Source organism: Prinia subflava, chromosome 26 (genome assembly GCF_021018805.1).
Source record: "Prinia subflava isolate CZ2003 ecotype Zambia chromosome 26, Cam_Psub_1.2, whole genome shotgun sequence".
NCBI classification, from domain to species: Eukaryota; Metazoa; Chordata; class Aves; order Passeriformes; family Cisticolidae; genus Prinia; species Prinia subflava.
In genome coordinates, this window is record NC_086272.1 from 4157031 (window position 1) to 4173100 (window position 16070).

The 16070-nt window shown below is 55.7% G+C and overlaps 1 protein-coding gene across 1 annotated transcript; it reads left to right on the forward strand.

The window, feature by feature from the left end:
* Window positions 1-9918: 9918 nt before the first annotated feature.
* Window positions 9919-15620, forward strand: LOC134562229 (serine/threonine-protein kinase pim-1-like). The gene is made up of 7 exons (XM_063419651.1): window positions 9919-9935; window positions 10417-10534; window positions 13093-13722; window positions 13852-13902; window positions 14086-14452; window positions 15098-15277; window positions 15514-15620. Exons 1-7 carry the CDS (start codon window positions 9919-9921, stop codon window positions 15618-15620), a joined length of 1470 nt encoding a protein of 489 aa, XP_063275721.1.
* The last annotated feature ends 450 nt before the right edge of the window (window positions 15621-16070 follow it).

Here is a 16070-nt window from a genome sequence, read left to right on the forward strand (position 1 = left end):
TTGAAAGAAGACACTGACAAAGCAGTATTATATTCCTTCTGTCAATCCTATATATTGTATTTGTAATCCCCTCAAAATTACTTATCACAAGGGAATTTTTCTATCTTTTTTTGTGTTCGGGTTTGTTCTCCTGAGTTCCTGCCTCATCTTCAGCACCACATTCAGCCTGAACACTGGGGAGCCCAGAGGGAAAACAGGGCTCCCTGTGCCTCAGTGCAGCCATAACTGCTGGTCACACACAGGTGCCCTTTATTCATTACACCTCTCTCTATTTCAGAGTGATAATACTTAAAATGTGCTTGAAAAAAAGTGGAATTTCTGAAAGCTCCAAAGTCAAAAAAAATTTCCCTAAACTCTTCCTTCCTTTTTTTTTCCTCTTTGTGGTTGTTGTTGTGGTTGTTGTTGTTGTTGTGGTCGTTGTTGTTTTTGTGTTGCTACACAGGAAAGGCTATCCAGGGTTGGTCCACCTCTATGCTGCCTGGAATTGCACCTGCTAGGAACTGAGAGACCTCTCTATCCAAGCCTTGTCCCTGCCAGTGCTCCCAGAGCCCAGCCCTGCCCTGGGGGCTCAGCTCTGCCCTGCACACCCCTCCCAGCACAGGGCACTGCCCAGGGGCATCTCCCTGGCACCAGGGCCTTAAGGGCTGCTCAGACAAACAGAGATGCTGCAAGCCAAGGTGCTGCTATTGCTGTCTGTAGCTAGAGCAAGGTGAGAAGGCACTTTCTGAGGGAAATCTGAGGCAGATCTGCTGATCCCCAGGGTGACAGTGCAGGAGTGTAAGTGGCACAGACAACCCTGACAGCCCCTGTCCCTTTCCTTTATGAGAAAGCTGAGAGCAGCCCTGGCCATGCAGCATCATCTCCACAGCAGCAGGAATCTGCCCTGATGGGGGTGGCTCCTTCCACCTCCAACTTCTCCCCACAGTCCATGGAAGCTCCCAGGCAGGCTGAGAGCTGCCCCTGGCAGGTGGCAGATCCCCTGACCTGGCCAAGAGCCCTCAGGGCTGCAGGAGCTGCTCTGCACCACAGCCCTGGGCAGCCCTGGCTGCAGCCCCAGCTCCAGCCCCTGCAGCCGTCCCTGGCAGCAGGAGCCATCCTGCCCTGTCCCTCTGACGGTGCCCAGGGCAGCCCCGCTCTGGAGCACATCCTCCCCCAAAGCAGCAAGGGCAGCAGAGCCATCCTTACAGTCACCTCAGTGCTGTCCTGGGTCAGCTTGAGGAGATCCCTGCAGCCAGAGACTCACTGTGTCAGAAGTGGTGGAGATTTATCCATGAATGGCCTCAGAATTGTCCTTCCAGCTGCTTTGAGCCTCTGTTTGCTTCACTGCTCTCAGGTAGCTGCAGGCAGTACCCTCAGCCCTGCTGGGCTGGGAGAGAAGCTGCTCCTCAGGAGAAATGGCTTTTTGAAGCTTTTATTGGTTGCCAAGAGCTGCCTCTGTGCCAGGAGCCCGGCTCAGCTCAGCAGTACAGATACAGCACAAGGACTTTAATGAGTCTCTTGGGGCTTTGGTGTTAATTACATGAGACTCAGTCCCTGAGAGGATGTTCAGGAAACTTTTGAAGAACTCAAAGTTAAATTTAAGTTCCAAAGTTTTTTGAAGTTTTAATGGATCCCACTGAGAGACACGACTGAGAAAGTGTCCCCAGGTTCCAGTCAGAGCAGAACACTGCAGGCAGTGATGAAAGGTGGGGACAAACAAGGCAAAGGTGCCTCTGATGCTGAGCAAACCTGGATGGGTTTCAGGAATGCACAGGGACAAAGCCTGAGCCCCAGCCCCTGCCAAGGCAGATCCTGTCCCTCCCTCACAGCTCAGGGCTCTTCCCGGGCCACTGGGATGTGGGGATGTGCAATGCCAAGGGCAGCACCATGGGGCGGCCCCTGCCAGGCTGCTGAGCAGGGACAAGGAGGCAATGAGGCCCCAGGCCTGCAAGGGTCACTTGTCTCCTCTGATGCCTCAGGCCCAGGGCCAGCAGCCATGGCCCAAGTGCTGCAGGAGTTGGCTGTGTCAGGGCCTTTCAGCTGCTGCCCATGCCTGTGCCCTGTGCAGCCCAGGCTGTCCTACGGTGTCCATGCCCTGCGCCTCTGTCCCTGCAGGCTGTCCTCATCCCCCGGCTGCCCCACCTGGCTGGCCCCTTCCTTTGCTGACAGCTCTGCGTCCTGCCTGCCTCTGCCTGGGCACACAGAGCCTTGGGCTGCTCCAGACTCCTTCTGGGGGATGTGTTGCACCACAGCCCTGCCCTGGCAGGGAAATTCCTTTCTCCTCATGTCTACTCTGTGCCTCCCCTGCTGCCCTTTGCAGCAATAATTTCTTTCTCTGGCTGTTTTCTACTATGTTAATAGGATCCATCATCTCTGAAACCACTTTTCAGTCCCTCCCAGAGCTCTCATCCCCTGTCGTCATTCTCCACTCCACTGAGCACAGAGCTCCTTTGTCCCTGTATTGTGGTCAAGAGGTTGAGGCCAAGAGCCTGGACAAGGAGGACAGTTCTGTTCCATAGGAAGGAAAGCACAGAGCCCCAGTGCTCCAAGGGCAGAGGAGAAGCAGCTCTCACCGTTCCAAGATCAGCTGGACCCCTCAGGCAGCCCCAGGAGCCGAAGCCAGCCAGAGCTGTTTCCTGTTCCCTTGGTTCCATGGGGCCCTGCAGTGTCACAAAGGCCCCGTGGTTCTTTGGGGCTCCTCAGTGCCACAGTGGCCCCCTTGGCTCCATGGAACACCACAGGATCACTGTGGCCCCTTGGATCCATTGAACACCACAGGATCACTGTGGCCCCCTTGGCTCCATGGAACACCACAGGATCACTGTGGCCCCCTTGGTTCCATGGAATACCCCAGGATCACTGTGGCCCCCTTGATTCCATGGAACACCACAGGATCACTGTGGCCCCCTTGGCTCCATGGAACACCACAGGATCACTGTGACCCCTTGGTCCCATGGAACACCACAGGATCACTGTGACCCCCTTGGCTCCATGGAACACCACAGGATCACTGTGACCCCTTGGTCCCATGGAACACCACAGGATCACTGTGGCCCCCTTGGCTCCACGGAACACCACAGGATCACTGTGACCCCCTTGGATCCATGGAACACCACAGGACCACTGTGGCCCCTTGGATCCATGGAACACCCCAGGATCACTGTGGCCCCTTGGTCCCATGGAACACCACAGGATCACTGTGGCCCCTTGGTCACACAAGCCCTGCAGTGTCCCCATGGCCCTGGGTTCCACCAGCCCACGCAGGGTCACAGTGGTCTCCAGAGGAAGGAAAGCACCGAGTCCCAGTGTTTCAGAGACAGATGAGACACAGCCACCAGAGGCCAAGGCCAGCCACATCCATCTGTCCAGGCAGGTTTGTCTGGGAGCAGCCCTTGGATATTGGGGATTTGGAATGTGGAATCCCACTTTCAGCCATTTGTGCCTGGACGAGCTGGATGAGTCTTTTCCATGAAAAGGAAAGCATGGAGCTCCAGTGTTTGGAAGGCAGGTGAGAACTGGCCCTCAGGAGGCCAGACCAGCCAGACCTGACAGTACTGGTGGCTTTTGTCTGAGAGCAATCCCTGGATAGATGGAATTTGGGAGGTGGAATCCCAATTTTGGCCATGGGTGCCCTGTCAAGAAGGATGGGTTTTTTCCATAGGAAAGAAAAGCACAAAGTCCAAGAGGTTTGGAAGATGAGAGGTGGCCACAGTAAGTGAGGGCAGCCACACCTGTCTGTCATGGCAACTTCTGTCTTGGAACAATCCTTGGATATATGGAATTTGGGAGATGGATTCTCAATATTGGCCATGGGAACTTGGACATGGAAGATGTTTAATTCCATAGGAGGAAAAGCACAAAGCCCCAGTGTTTTGAAGGCAGATGAGAGGCGGCCCCTGGGAGGCCAAGCCAGGCAGATCTGTCTTTTCCAGAAGGTTTGATCTGATAACAATCCTTGGATATACTGAAATTTGGAAGTGGAATCTTCTGGATTTTGATCATGGACACCTGGAATGACGGTTCTTTTCCATGGCAAGGAAAGGGTGGAGCCCCAATGTTTTGAAGGCAGATCACAGGTGGCCCCCAGGAGGCCAAGGCCAGCAAGACTTGTCTGTCCTTGCAGCTCTTCCCTGGGAGCAATCCTTGGATAGAATTTGGGGGCTAAAATCCCGATTTTGACCATAGGCTCGTGGACAAGAACGACAGTCCTTTTCCATAGGAAGAAAAGCACAGAGCCCCAGTGGTTTGGTGGTAGATCACCAGAGGTGAGCTGGTGGCCAGATGTGGCCCCCAGGAGGCCAAGCCAGACAGACTTTTCTCTCCTGGAAGCTTTTGGCTGGAAGTATTCTTTGGATAAACAGAATTTTCGAGGCCAAATCCCATTTTTTGCCATGGGTCCCTGGAAGAGAAGGACGATTGAATAGTTTTCAGTGGCATTGAGTGGTTTTGAGGTAACAGATCAAACCTTCTCATCTCTGTGAGTGCCAAGAAATGGAGAAAATGACACCAAATACCCCCAAATCCCTAAATCCTTTCAAGTATCTCCCTGAATCCCAGATCCTCTCGAAAGACTAGCAAAAAGTGAGGCTTTAGATGCCTTTGATGAATTTGTTCATTTTTATCCCAATTTTGTCTGTTTTAAAGGGATGAAGAGGAATCAAAAGAATATTAGGGACCACCAAACAAAAGGACCACCAGCCCAGTGTCTCCCCAGTGCAGATCACAGGGAATGTGGGTCATCAGGGCTCTGCCCAACGTGGGTCCCCTGATGCAGGATAGAGTTGGAGCAGCACACAAAGCTCTCCCCACAGTCAGGTCACTCACAGGGCTTCCCTTACCAGTGCCTCTGTCGGTGCCTGGTCAAGGGAGAGCTGTGGGTGAAGCTCCTCCTGCACTGGGGACACTCACAGGGCCTCTCCCTGGTGTGGATGCGCTGGTGGGTGACAAGGTGGGAGTTGTTCTTGAAGCCCTTCCTGCAGACAGGACAGCAGAAGTACTTCTCCTCTGTGTGAATCCACTGGTTCTTGAGGAGATGTGAGCTGGTCTGAAACCTCTTCCCACACTCAGGACACTCACAGGGCCTCTCCCTGGTGTGGATCATCTGGTACTGGATCAGGGTGTTGCTCCAGCTGAAGCTCTTCCCACACTCCAAGCACTTGTGGGGCTTCTCCCCATCATGAAGCTGCTCATGCACCACCAGCTCAGAGCCCTGGCTGAAGCTCTGTCCACCTTCCTGGCACTGGGTGGGTCTTTCCTCCTCTGAGTACTCTGAGATGGGTTTGGAGCCCCTCCTCCTGCGGGATCTCTGTGACTTTTCTTCCCCATTGGAATCCTGCACCATGGAGCCGCTGAAAACAGCCTCTTCCATGAGGTTCTGCCGTGGGGATTTGTCCTCCCTGGTCTCTGTCCTCAGCTCTTTGTCTAGGGGAGGAAGCACAAGGAGTGGATGGGATTTGCCTCCGTGCCAGAGGGAAGGGCAAGGAGATCCCCCCAGTGCATCCCCGGCAGGACGGCGTCGGCAGCGGGGTTGTCCTGCAGCCGGGGCCAGGCTGGGCTGGGAGATGGAGCAGGAGAGAGGGGCAAAGGGGCACTGACTTCCTCCTCACCTGCCTGGCTGTCCCTGGCCATCTTCCTCTTCCTTGCAGCTGCCTTCTCCATCTGGTCAAGGTTTGGGAATGGGAAATGCTGCTTTGGGGAAAAATACAATGTATGAGCACATTGGATTGGGGGGTTCCTCCTGCCCAAGTCCATCTCTAGAAGTCACCGGCCATCTGGTGCCCATATAAACCTCCAAAACACAAAGATTCATTTCTCCAAAATTACCAAGTGACCAAGATTCAGCAAAAACACCCAACCATGAGTTTCCCCTCTCTCATCTCTCCACTTTGGGGTCCTGGAGACCCCAGTCAGTGTCAGTGTTGCCCCAGGTCAAGTTTTTATTGGTGTTGGCCCTCTCTGGGCTGCTGTGGCTCCTGAGAATCCACGAGGTTCCCCTTCTCCGGGCTCACCACTTGGGGATCACAGGTGTCCCTGGGCTCAGCACTATCCAGGGTCCCTCTTTCAGAGTCCTGGGGTATCCATGGGTCCCCCTTGTCCTTGCTCCCAACCTGTCCAGGCTTCTGGAACAGCCCCAGCTCTCGCACTGCCCGTTTCTGCTCCCCCCATTCCCGGGTTTCCCTCCCAGCGCTGCTGGTACCGGGCGATCCCCACGTGTCTCTGGGCTCACAGTGCAGCCCCTGAGCCGGGTAGAGCAAGCCCCACCACGGGGGGACCCTGCATCCCCCGCTCCCTGGGCAGCCGCGCCCAGCCCCGGGCACAGAGCTCCGCCAGCCCGGGCCGCCCCCTCCCCAGGGCCCCCGGGGACCCCCGCAGCCGGGGCCGGGTCTGAGCGAGGCGGCCCCCGAGCCCGGCTGCGTGGCCAGGGGGGCACGGGGAGCCCGGGGCCTCTGTGCCAACGCTTCCCCCGCTCTCCCTCAGCCTTTGCCCGGCCCAGCCCGGCCCCCCAAGCCCCAACAGGCCCCGCACGGCCACGGCCGGGCCGCTCCGCTCCCCTGCGAGCCCGGCCACACGGACCCACCTGCGCCGGGGCCCACGGGCCACCGAGAGCTCCCCGGGCCGCCCGGGCCTGGGCCCCGAGCACAGAGCTCTGCCCGGGGGGCTCCCGGCCCAAGGCGGCGGCTCCGGGCCCGGGCGGCCGCTCCCGGCTCCCACAGCCCGCCCGGGGCCGCCCCGCCCGTGCCGGGGCTGCGCCAGCGCTCCCCGCACCCAAGGGGGTTCAAACTGCCGGGGGCATCTCACAAAAAAACATTGCCCGTATCCCCTCCCAAAACAATAAAATCCCAACCAGCCATCAACCCCCACAAAAAATAATCCACAAACAAACCCACAAACTAACTCCTTCCACCCTGCCCTCCGGCGCCTTCGCAGGGACCCCGACCCCGCGGGAATGACCGCGGGCCGGGACAAAAAGCTGCTCCCCTGGAGGCGCTTTGAACACCCACCCGCGGCCCGGCCCTGGCACACGGCTCCCGGCAGCTGCCCCGCTGTCCCAGCCGGGCCTTTGCAGCAGGGAGGCTCTGCGGGACCCCCGGGCTGTGCCCCCTCCCAGGCCCTGCCCTCCCCGGGGCTGACCTTCAGCCCGGGCTCTCTTGCTGTCCCGGCTCCTGCAGAGTCTCTGCTCGCAGTTCCTTGGGCCCCTGGGCTCTCCTCTGGGGGTTGGGGAACAGCCGGCAATGCAACCTTGTTCTGTAAAGGAATCATTTTGGTGCTCTCTAGAAAGGCCAAAACTGAAACTTTGTTCCTTTTGCCTGGGTGCAGAGACCATCAGGGCATTTTCTGCACAGAGTTCCAGCCCCCAGCTTTTGTTGAAGGAGCTGCCTACCAATGTCACGCTGCCAGGAGCCTGTCCTTGCTGTCACCTGCTGTGGCTGGGCATGAACAGAGCTCCTGCACTTGCATTTCCAGCTGCTGTGCAACCAAAGCTGAGGGATCTGCAGCTGCCTGAATGCAAAAACTGCAATATGAGCCACTCTCAAGGGGGAAATCTCCCCCTGCTGTGCCAGCCCATGGCAATGCTGCCATTCTCTGCTGTTGCTGGGGCGCTCTTGGGTCTGGCTGAGCAGGAAAGGTGACCCTGAGCCAGGAGATTTCTTTGGCTGCAGCAAAGCCTTGGAATGCAAAGACCTTCCTGATGCTGTGCCCTGGGCCAGGATGGAATGAGCCACCAGAGCTGAGCCTAAATTTCTTACCGAATTCACAGAATGACTGGGTAGGATGAGACCTTCAAGAGCATCAAATCCATGCTCCAACACCTCAACTAAACCATGGCTCTGAGTGCCTCATCCAATCTTTTTTTAAACACATCCAGGGAAGGTGACTTCACCACCTCTCCAGGCAGACCATTCCAGTACTTTATCACTCTCTCTGTGAAAAACTTCTTCCTAATATCCATCCTGTATTTCCCTTGGGGCAGCTGAAGACTGTGTCCTTTTGTTGTGTCAGCTGCTGTCTGGAGAAAGAGACCAAACCCCACCTGACTACAGCTACCCTTCAGGGAATTGTAGAGAGCGGTCACCTCTGAGTCTCCTTTTCTCCAGGCGAAACAACCACAGCTCCCTCAGCTGTTCTTAACAGGGTTTTTGTTCCAAGCCCCTCACCAGCCTTGTTGCCCTCTCCTGGACGTGCTCAAGCGTCTCAATGGCCTTCCTAAATTGGGGGCCCAGAACTGGACACGGCACTCGAGGTGCAGCCTCACCAGTGCCAAATACAGGAGAAGAAACACTGCCCTGCTCCTGCTGGCCACACCATTCCTGATCCAGGCCAGGAGCCATTGGCCTTCTTGCCCACCTGCCCACACTGCTGCCTCATGTCCAGCCTGCTGTCCAGCAGTGCCCCAGGTCCCCTTCCCTGGCTGCTGTCCAGCCACTCTCTTGCCAGCCTAGAGTGCTGCAGGAAGTTTTTGTGGCCAAAATGCAGGACTCAGCACTTGCACTTATTAAACTTCATCCTATTGGACTGCCCATCCATCCAGTCATTCCAGGTCTCTCTGCAGAGCCCTCCTACCCTCCAACAGATGGACACACGGTCCAAGCTTAGTGTCAGCTGCAAATTTACTAATGAAAGACTCAATCCCCTCATCCATGTCGTCAATAAAAATATTGAACAGAACTGGCCCCTGCACAGACCCTGGAGGAAGAACCACTGGTGCCAGCAGCTGGATGCAGAACCTTCACCACCACTCTCTGGGCCCAGCCATGCAGGCAGTTCTTAACCCAGCACAGAGTGCTCCTGTCCAAGCTGTGGGCTGCCAGCTTTTCCAGGAGGGTGCTGTGGGAGACAGTGTCCAAGGCCTTGCTGAAATCCAGGTACACAACATCCACTGCCTTTCCCGCACCCACCCGGCGGGTCACCTGGTCATAAACGGAGACCAGGTTGGTCAAACACGACCTTCTGTTCTTAAACCCGTGCTGGCCGGGTCTGATAGCCTGGCCATCCTGTAGGTGCTGTGTGATGACACTCAGTATAAGCTGCTGCAGTGCCCTACTGGGTACTGAGTTCAGGCTGACTTGAGTTGTGGGATAAGGATTTGACAATTCAAACTGTAAAGCAGGTATGTTTTATTTCCATCTGGGACACAAGGGGGATTTTCTACCATACTGCGCACCTGGTTGAGACAGGTTTAAGGTTTAAATACACTCAGATCCCACAAAACAACCCCTCCCTCCCCGCCCATTCTCTGCCCACTCTCCGCCTCCTTGCACTTCCTATTATAATTAGTCTTCTCTGGTGCCACATCTCCTGGTGGTTGCAGGCTGGGGTCTTCTGATGAAGTAAGAGGTCTTCCTCAGTTGTTCACTGTTTGACCTCTTCCTCTGGGCAGGTGCAGTGAAGATTTGGCTAACTCCCAGGTCACTTTGTCCTGGCCAAAACCACGAGTCTTGTTCTTTCTGATTTCTTAAGCCACAGGTTCTGCTTTATGGGGTTTTCACTATACCTAAGTCTTGCTTTACTGAGTTTTCACAATATACACAATATACATCTTATCTCTGTGGCCTTTACCTAGCAACTAAAACCTCATGTGTTCTGTTACAAGTTGTTTTTCTGCTTTTACAGGATTGCTAAATAAGCTGTATATTTCTGCTTCCCCTCCATCTGATTAAGCACATTAAATGCTTCTAAAATTCTGAATTTTAGATATGTTTCCCATATCAAACTGGCCTATAATTATCAGGATCCTCTTTTCTACCCTTAGGGTGTAGGGGTCACACAACACATTGGCCAACCTCCAGTCCTCTGGAACCTCACCAGTGAGCCAGGACTGTTGGGAAATGATGGAGAGTGGCTTCACAAGCTCATCTGCCAGCTCCCTCAACACCCTGGGCTGGATCCCATCTGGGCCCATGGATTTTGAACATCCAAGTGGCTCAGCAGTGTAGCAGGATGGCTTATATCATAAGGTAGAGCTATCCACAACTGGGCCTAAGACCAGGCCTCAGGCCTGGGCCTAGTAGGCCTCGTATGTCCAACATACGTAGTACCAGATAAGGTTATCTGGTATTGGGAATGTGTTAAGGTAGGAGTGCTAATAGCATAGAACAGTTACTGAGAAGACACAGTGGCTGCCTTAAACTGCAATAGCTTACATACTTCTGTACTCTCACTGCCTATCAGAATGCACCTGCTAACTGTAAACGACTGTCTCTGTATGTAACCCGCCATCTCGGGAAATAAACCGGAGTACGTGCTTATAACCATAGTGGTCGGACTCACGTTGCTCTAGCCCCTGGTCTACAAGGCCTCAGCTTATAAATGGTGCCCGAACAGGGACTGAGCCTGGTTTATTATCTTGAATGTGATCAGCTTAAATGCGATTAGATTGAATGCGATTAGCTTGAATGCGACTAGCTTAAATGAGAGAAGCCCCCGTTTTGGTTTTAGGAGGCGAGTGCGTCGCTTGCGGGCCCCTATCCTGAAATTCGCGGGGCAGGCCGGGGAGCGTCTGCCAATTGGACTGTTCAGAAAGGATACAGTGCCACCCACTGTCAGCGGAGAGAAGGTAAGAGCGGCGGACGCGGATGGATACACAAGTTTACAAACAAATGGACCGAGATTTTATAGCTGCCGTGCAGCTCTTGGCGTCCATTGTCTCGAAAAGAGGCGAAAAACTTAAAGACTCTGATATAAATCAGTCGACCCAATGGGCTCAGAAGAAAGGGAAATTACATCAGCCCTCACTTTTATTTAGTGAAGCAGGATGGAAGGAAAAAGGAAGATTAATATGAGACACTGTAGTTTTACAAGGAAAAAGAGCAAAGAATCGTTCAGAATTAGGTGTAATTTGGAAAAAAGCGATAAATACCTTGCAAACATTCACTGCGAACTGTAAAACTGCAATTTTAGCCACAGAAAAGACATCTCTCTGTCTTTCTGTTTCAAAATCGTCCCTCTCCGAGCCAAAAGAGATAAAAAGGCTGTCTAAAATAATGTGGTTCTTTGGTCTGCATTCCGCGCATTCCAAGAGTGAGAACACAGCTTCCCTTTGTTCGTCCCTGGCCGGCCGTGCGGGCAGAGGGCAGGAAATGCCTTCTCCAGCTCCCAAGCAGAATGAAAGCAACCAGGAAGTGCCTCAGCTGCCAGACCCAAGGGGCATGGCAATAGACGAGAAGGCAGGCGGGGCTGAAGGCGGAGCAGGGAGGGTGCAAGTGATGCAGCAAGGAGGCAGATCTCAGGGCGGCGCTGGAAGCAGGGCTGTGTTAGATTCCTCCTCACAGGAAAAGGAGCTGATGTCATCACATGTCCTGAGGACAAGCCGTCTTCCCACTAAAGACTGAGCCAAAGAAGGCATTAAGCACTTCTGTCTTCTCCTCATCTGCAGTTCCTAAGTTCCCTCCCACATCCAATAAAGAAAAAAGATTTGTATTTCCCTTCCTTTTGCCATTAATATATTTGTAAAAACATATTTTATTATCCTTTACAAAAGTTGCCAAAATGACTTCAAACTGAGCTTTGGCCTCCCTAATATTTTTTTCCCACATGATCCTTTAAATACTTCCTGAGACACCTGACCCTCCTTCCAAAAATGATACATCCTCTTTTTGTTCCTAAGTTCCTCTGAAATCTCCTTGCCCATCCAGGCTGGACGTTTGCCTTGTCAGCTCATCTTTCAGCACACAGGGACAGTCTGTTCCTGTGCCCTCAAGATCTCTGCACTGAAGCACACCCACCTTTCCTGGACTCCTCTGTTTTTAAGGGCTCCTTCCCAAGGAACTCTCTGAGTAAGTCTCCTAAAATGGCCAAAGTCTGCCCTCCAGAAGTCCAATGTAAAAATCTTTTTGATGTCCCTCCTGAATTCACCACATATTGAGAACTCTGTAATTTCATGATCCCTGTGCCCAAGCAGCCTCCAAGCACCACATCTCCCACCAGCCCTTCTCTGTTTGCAAACAACAGGTCGAACATAGTCCCTCCCCTGCTGGCCTCACACACCCGCTGTCACAAAATGTTGTCCTCCATCCACTCCAAAACCTTCCTGCACTGCCTCTTTGCCGCTGTACTGAGTTCCCAGCAGATGTCTGGTAGGTTAAAGTCACCTACGAGAACAAGGGCTGGTGATCCTGAAACATTCTCCAGCTTCTTAGAGAAGAAGTTGTCCACCTCTTCTTCCTGCTTGGGTGGACAATAACAGACTCCCAGTAGGTACCCCTGGGAGCCTGTCCTGTTTGCTTCGGGTAGAACAGGAACAATGAAAACCTTCCCAATGGCACAGCTCCCCAGCCCACAAGGGGAAAGGAAAGAAAAAGCTGTCAAGTTCTCAAAACCTTTCTCCTGCTTTGCTGCAAGACTCCTGCTTCACACATGTTGGGGAAAGTCAAGAGAAGCTGCATGGGTGGGATATCTTGTGACAGATGGTGCAACTTGTTCTCCGGGAAAGGTTCTTGGAAGGAGCAGACAGGACTGTGGAGAAAATTCTGGAAAAGCTGAAACAGCTTTTAGGAAATGAAATGAAAGTGGAAAGAAACAACCCAAGATGTTTTCCTCTGTTTATTTCTCTGTCACCCTTTCCATCTTAAACTACTTCTCCATCTCATTAATTCTAAATGGGTCTCACCTCTGACATCCAAGACTTGGCAAGATTTAGACACTGTAAAATACCATCAGCTACATCCAGTTTGCCTTCCCCTGTTTTTCTTGGAAAGCAATGCCAGAGACACAAGTGCAGTGCTTGGGTCAGGTACAAATTCTGCATTCAGGGAATGTGCTGTGACAGTGTCTGACCCTCAGCAGGGACAATGCACAGCAACAGCCAAGGGGATTCCTCTGTCACTGTGCAGGAGTCAAGACTGGGCCCTGACTGAAAACGGCGAAGTTCCCGTGTTTGGACAGGCTCAGGGGCTGCCCCGGGGAGTGCAGGGCTCGGTGCGAGGCAGAGGGGGCAACGGAAAAAACTGACAAGGGGACAAACGGCCCTGGAGCTTCAGTTGCAGCAGCAGCAGCGGCAGCAGCGGCAGCAGCAGAGAAGGAAAAAGCGGTTCTGTTGACGAACCCGTGCTTCCCCTCTCCCTCTCCCACAGTCCCGCAGCCTTTCCCTTTCCCAGTGTCCCCCTCCCAACCCAGTCTCCCTTTCCCCTGCTGGGCCGGGCCATGCCTCGGGCCCACCCCCGGCCCCGGGCGGGGCTGCCCCGTCCCTGCCCCCGGGCGTCCCGCCGCGGTCTCGCCTTCGCCCGGCTCTGGCAGTGCTGGCGATGGCGCTGCTGGGCGGGCATCAGTGCCTGGGGCTGGGGCAGCATTGCTGGCCTTTGGCTGCGCCTTTACCGAGCCCGGCCTCAGCCCCGGCCCGAGCCCCGGCCCCGGCCCCGTCCCCGGCCCCGGCCCCGGCCCCGGCCCCGGCCCCGGCCCCGGCCCCAGCTCGTCCCTGGGCCCGCAGAGGACACAGGCGGCGCGGCCGCTCCTGCCGCCTCCACTGCGGCTTCCCCGGCCCAAGCTCCTCCGCTTGGCAGCGCAGCCGCTGGCCCTGAGCCGCTGCTGTCCCGTTGCCAGGAGCAAATGCCTGGGGATGCCCAGCCCGGGCCGCTCGAGGGGCGCTCGGGGGCCGTTCCTGGCCCCGGGCCGAGCGCTGACAGCCGCGTCTCGCCGGCAGGGAAGGCGCAGCAGGCCCTCCAGGAGCAGTACCGCCTGGGTTCGCTGCTGGGCCACGGCGGCTTCGGCAGCGTCTGGGCGGCCACACGGCTCTCAGACCGTGCCCCGGTGAGCGGCAGGGCCGGTGGTGGGTGCACGAGGAAGGGGCGCAGGAGGAGGAGGAGGGCGAAGGAGAAGGAGGCTGGGGCTGGGCAGGGCAGGCAGTGAGCTCAGCCTGCTGCTCCCCTTGGCTTGCAGGTGGCCATCAAAAGGGTGCCACGGAACCGTGTCCGGCATTGGGGTGAGCTGGTGAGTGAGCGGGGCCAGCAGGAGAAGCTGGGCCATGCCGGGCAGGGTGGAAGCCGCCAGGACGCCTGGAGGGAGAGCGGGCATGGGGCCAGCAAAGGGTGCAGAGCATCCCGGGCTGGCTGAGGGGTCCCTGACCCCTGGCACGGCCTCAGCCTCACTGACAACATTGTGCTCCTCCCACAGCCCAACGGCACCAGCGCACCACTGGAGATCGTGCTGCTGCACAAGGTCTCCACTGGCTTCCCTGGTGTCGTCCAGCTGCTGGAGTGGCTGGAGCTCCCCAAAGACATCATTATCATCATGGAGCGCCCGGAGCGTTCTCAGGACCTCCAGCATTTCATTCGGGCACGGCGGTTCTTGTGCGAGGAGGTGGCGCGGGAGCTGTTCCGCCAGGTGCTGGAGGCCGTGCGGCACTGCACCAGCTGCGGGGTCCTGCACCGCGACCTCAAGCCAGGGAACATCCTGCTTGACCTGGCCACCGGGCAGGCCAAATTGATCGATTTTGGCTGTGGCACCTACCTACAAGACACAGCCTATACTCACTTTGCAGGTGAGCCCTCGCAGGGGTGTGCTCCCCATTCCAGACATCTCCTGGCCCAACATCTCACAGCCCAGCCTGGGTGTGGCTCTGGGGATTCTCCCTTTCCCTGCCACTCATGGCACTGAGTCTTCAGCCCAGCTGCTTTTGAACACAAGTGGGTGGGGGGACCAGCTTCCAGCCCTGCTGGCAGCCTTTGCCAGCCACTCTGCCTGGGACTGGGGCTGGGGCTGGGGCAGCCAGCCCAACAGAAGCACCCGTGGGTGGGGGTGGCTGAGAGGGGAGCCAGAACATGTGCACCAGCCAGTTTGGTGTGCAGGTGAGAAAGGGCTTGGACTGCTGTGATTGCCTGGTTTGCTTTGGGTTCATAATGTTTTTTGGGGCAATGCAGGCAGGGACGAGTAAGGCATGGTTTTTCCCCAGCACTGAGTGGGTTTTGCTTGTCATGGTTGGGCCTTGCCAGGGCTTCCACTGCCACCTTCCGACACCAGTGGCTTCTTTTCCAACCATAAGTTTGTACACAAGTCCCAGGTGCTGGCCAGAGGGCAGCAGGTCACACCACGTGCCACTGGGGCAGCCCCTGCATGCCCAGGGATGCTGGGGCCAGGCTCTGGGAGCAGCAGAATCCCCCTGATGAACTCCATCTGTATTCCATAGGAACACCGTCATACAGCCCCCCGGAATGGAACCACTTTGGCTGGTACTATGGACAGCCAGCTACCGTCTGGTCCCTGGGCATCCTGCTGCACCAGATGGTGTGTGGGGAGCACCCTTTCAGGAGGGGCCACAAGATCAGCTGGGACCATCAGCTCTCGCTGCCACCACGGCTCTCTCAAGGTGAATCCTCATCTCTGGGCACGGGGGAAATGCCAGTGCTGGGACACAGCAGTGGGCTGTGGCAGCTGCTGAGGAGGTGGCACGTGTCCTGCTGTCCTGCTTTCCTCCAAAACAGGGAATTCCTGGGAAAGTTTAGGCCCAGCTCTGAGCAAATGCAGCATGGCCTGAGAATGGGAACAGTGGGGCAGGCAGGAGCCTTCTCCAACTGACCGGCGGTTTCTGGTTTCTCTCGCCAGAGTGCCAAGATGTCATCCGGCGGTGTTTATCCATGCTGCATGTGGACCGGCCTTCAGTAGAAGACCTGTTCAGTCATCCCTGGATGCAGGATAGTCATCTGCCATAGAAGAAGGGAGAGAGCCACAGAAACAGCGATGCAGGGCCCTGGTAAGTTCCAGCTCCACACATGCCTTGGCAATCAGAAGCAAAGGACCCAGACTTTTTTGTCCTGCCTGTGTCACTGCACAGGGGTCATCAGATGGGAACACACAGCCCCTGTGCTGGAGCTGAGCTGCTCTGCCCAGCACTGCTGGCTGCCATCCCAGCTGCTTTGGCTTGTCCTGGGTCACTGCCAGCTGGGGCCCTGGGCAGAACACTGACAGCCTGGTCTCACTCCCAGGGAAAGAGAAGCAGCCCCTGGAGAAGCCGTGCCAGGTGGGGCTGCTGCTGCTGGAGACAGCCAGGACAACATCAAGGATGAAAACCTCTTCCTCGACCAGGCCACCACAAAGCTGAAGATGATGGACTTCGATTCTGGCACCTTCTTCAAAGCCAGGCTCCACAGCGAATTTGCAGA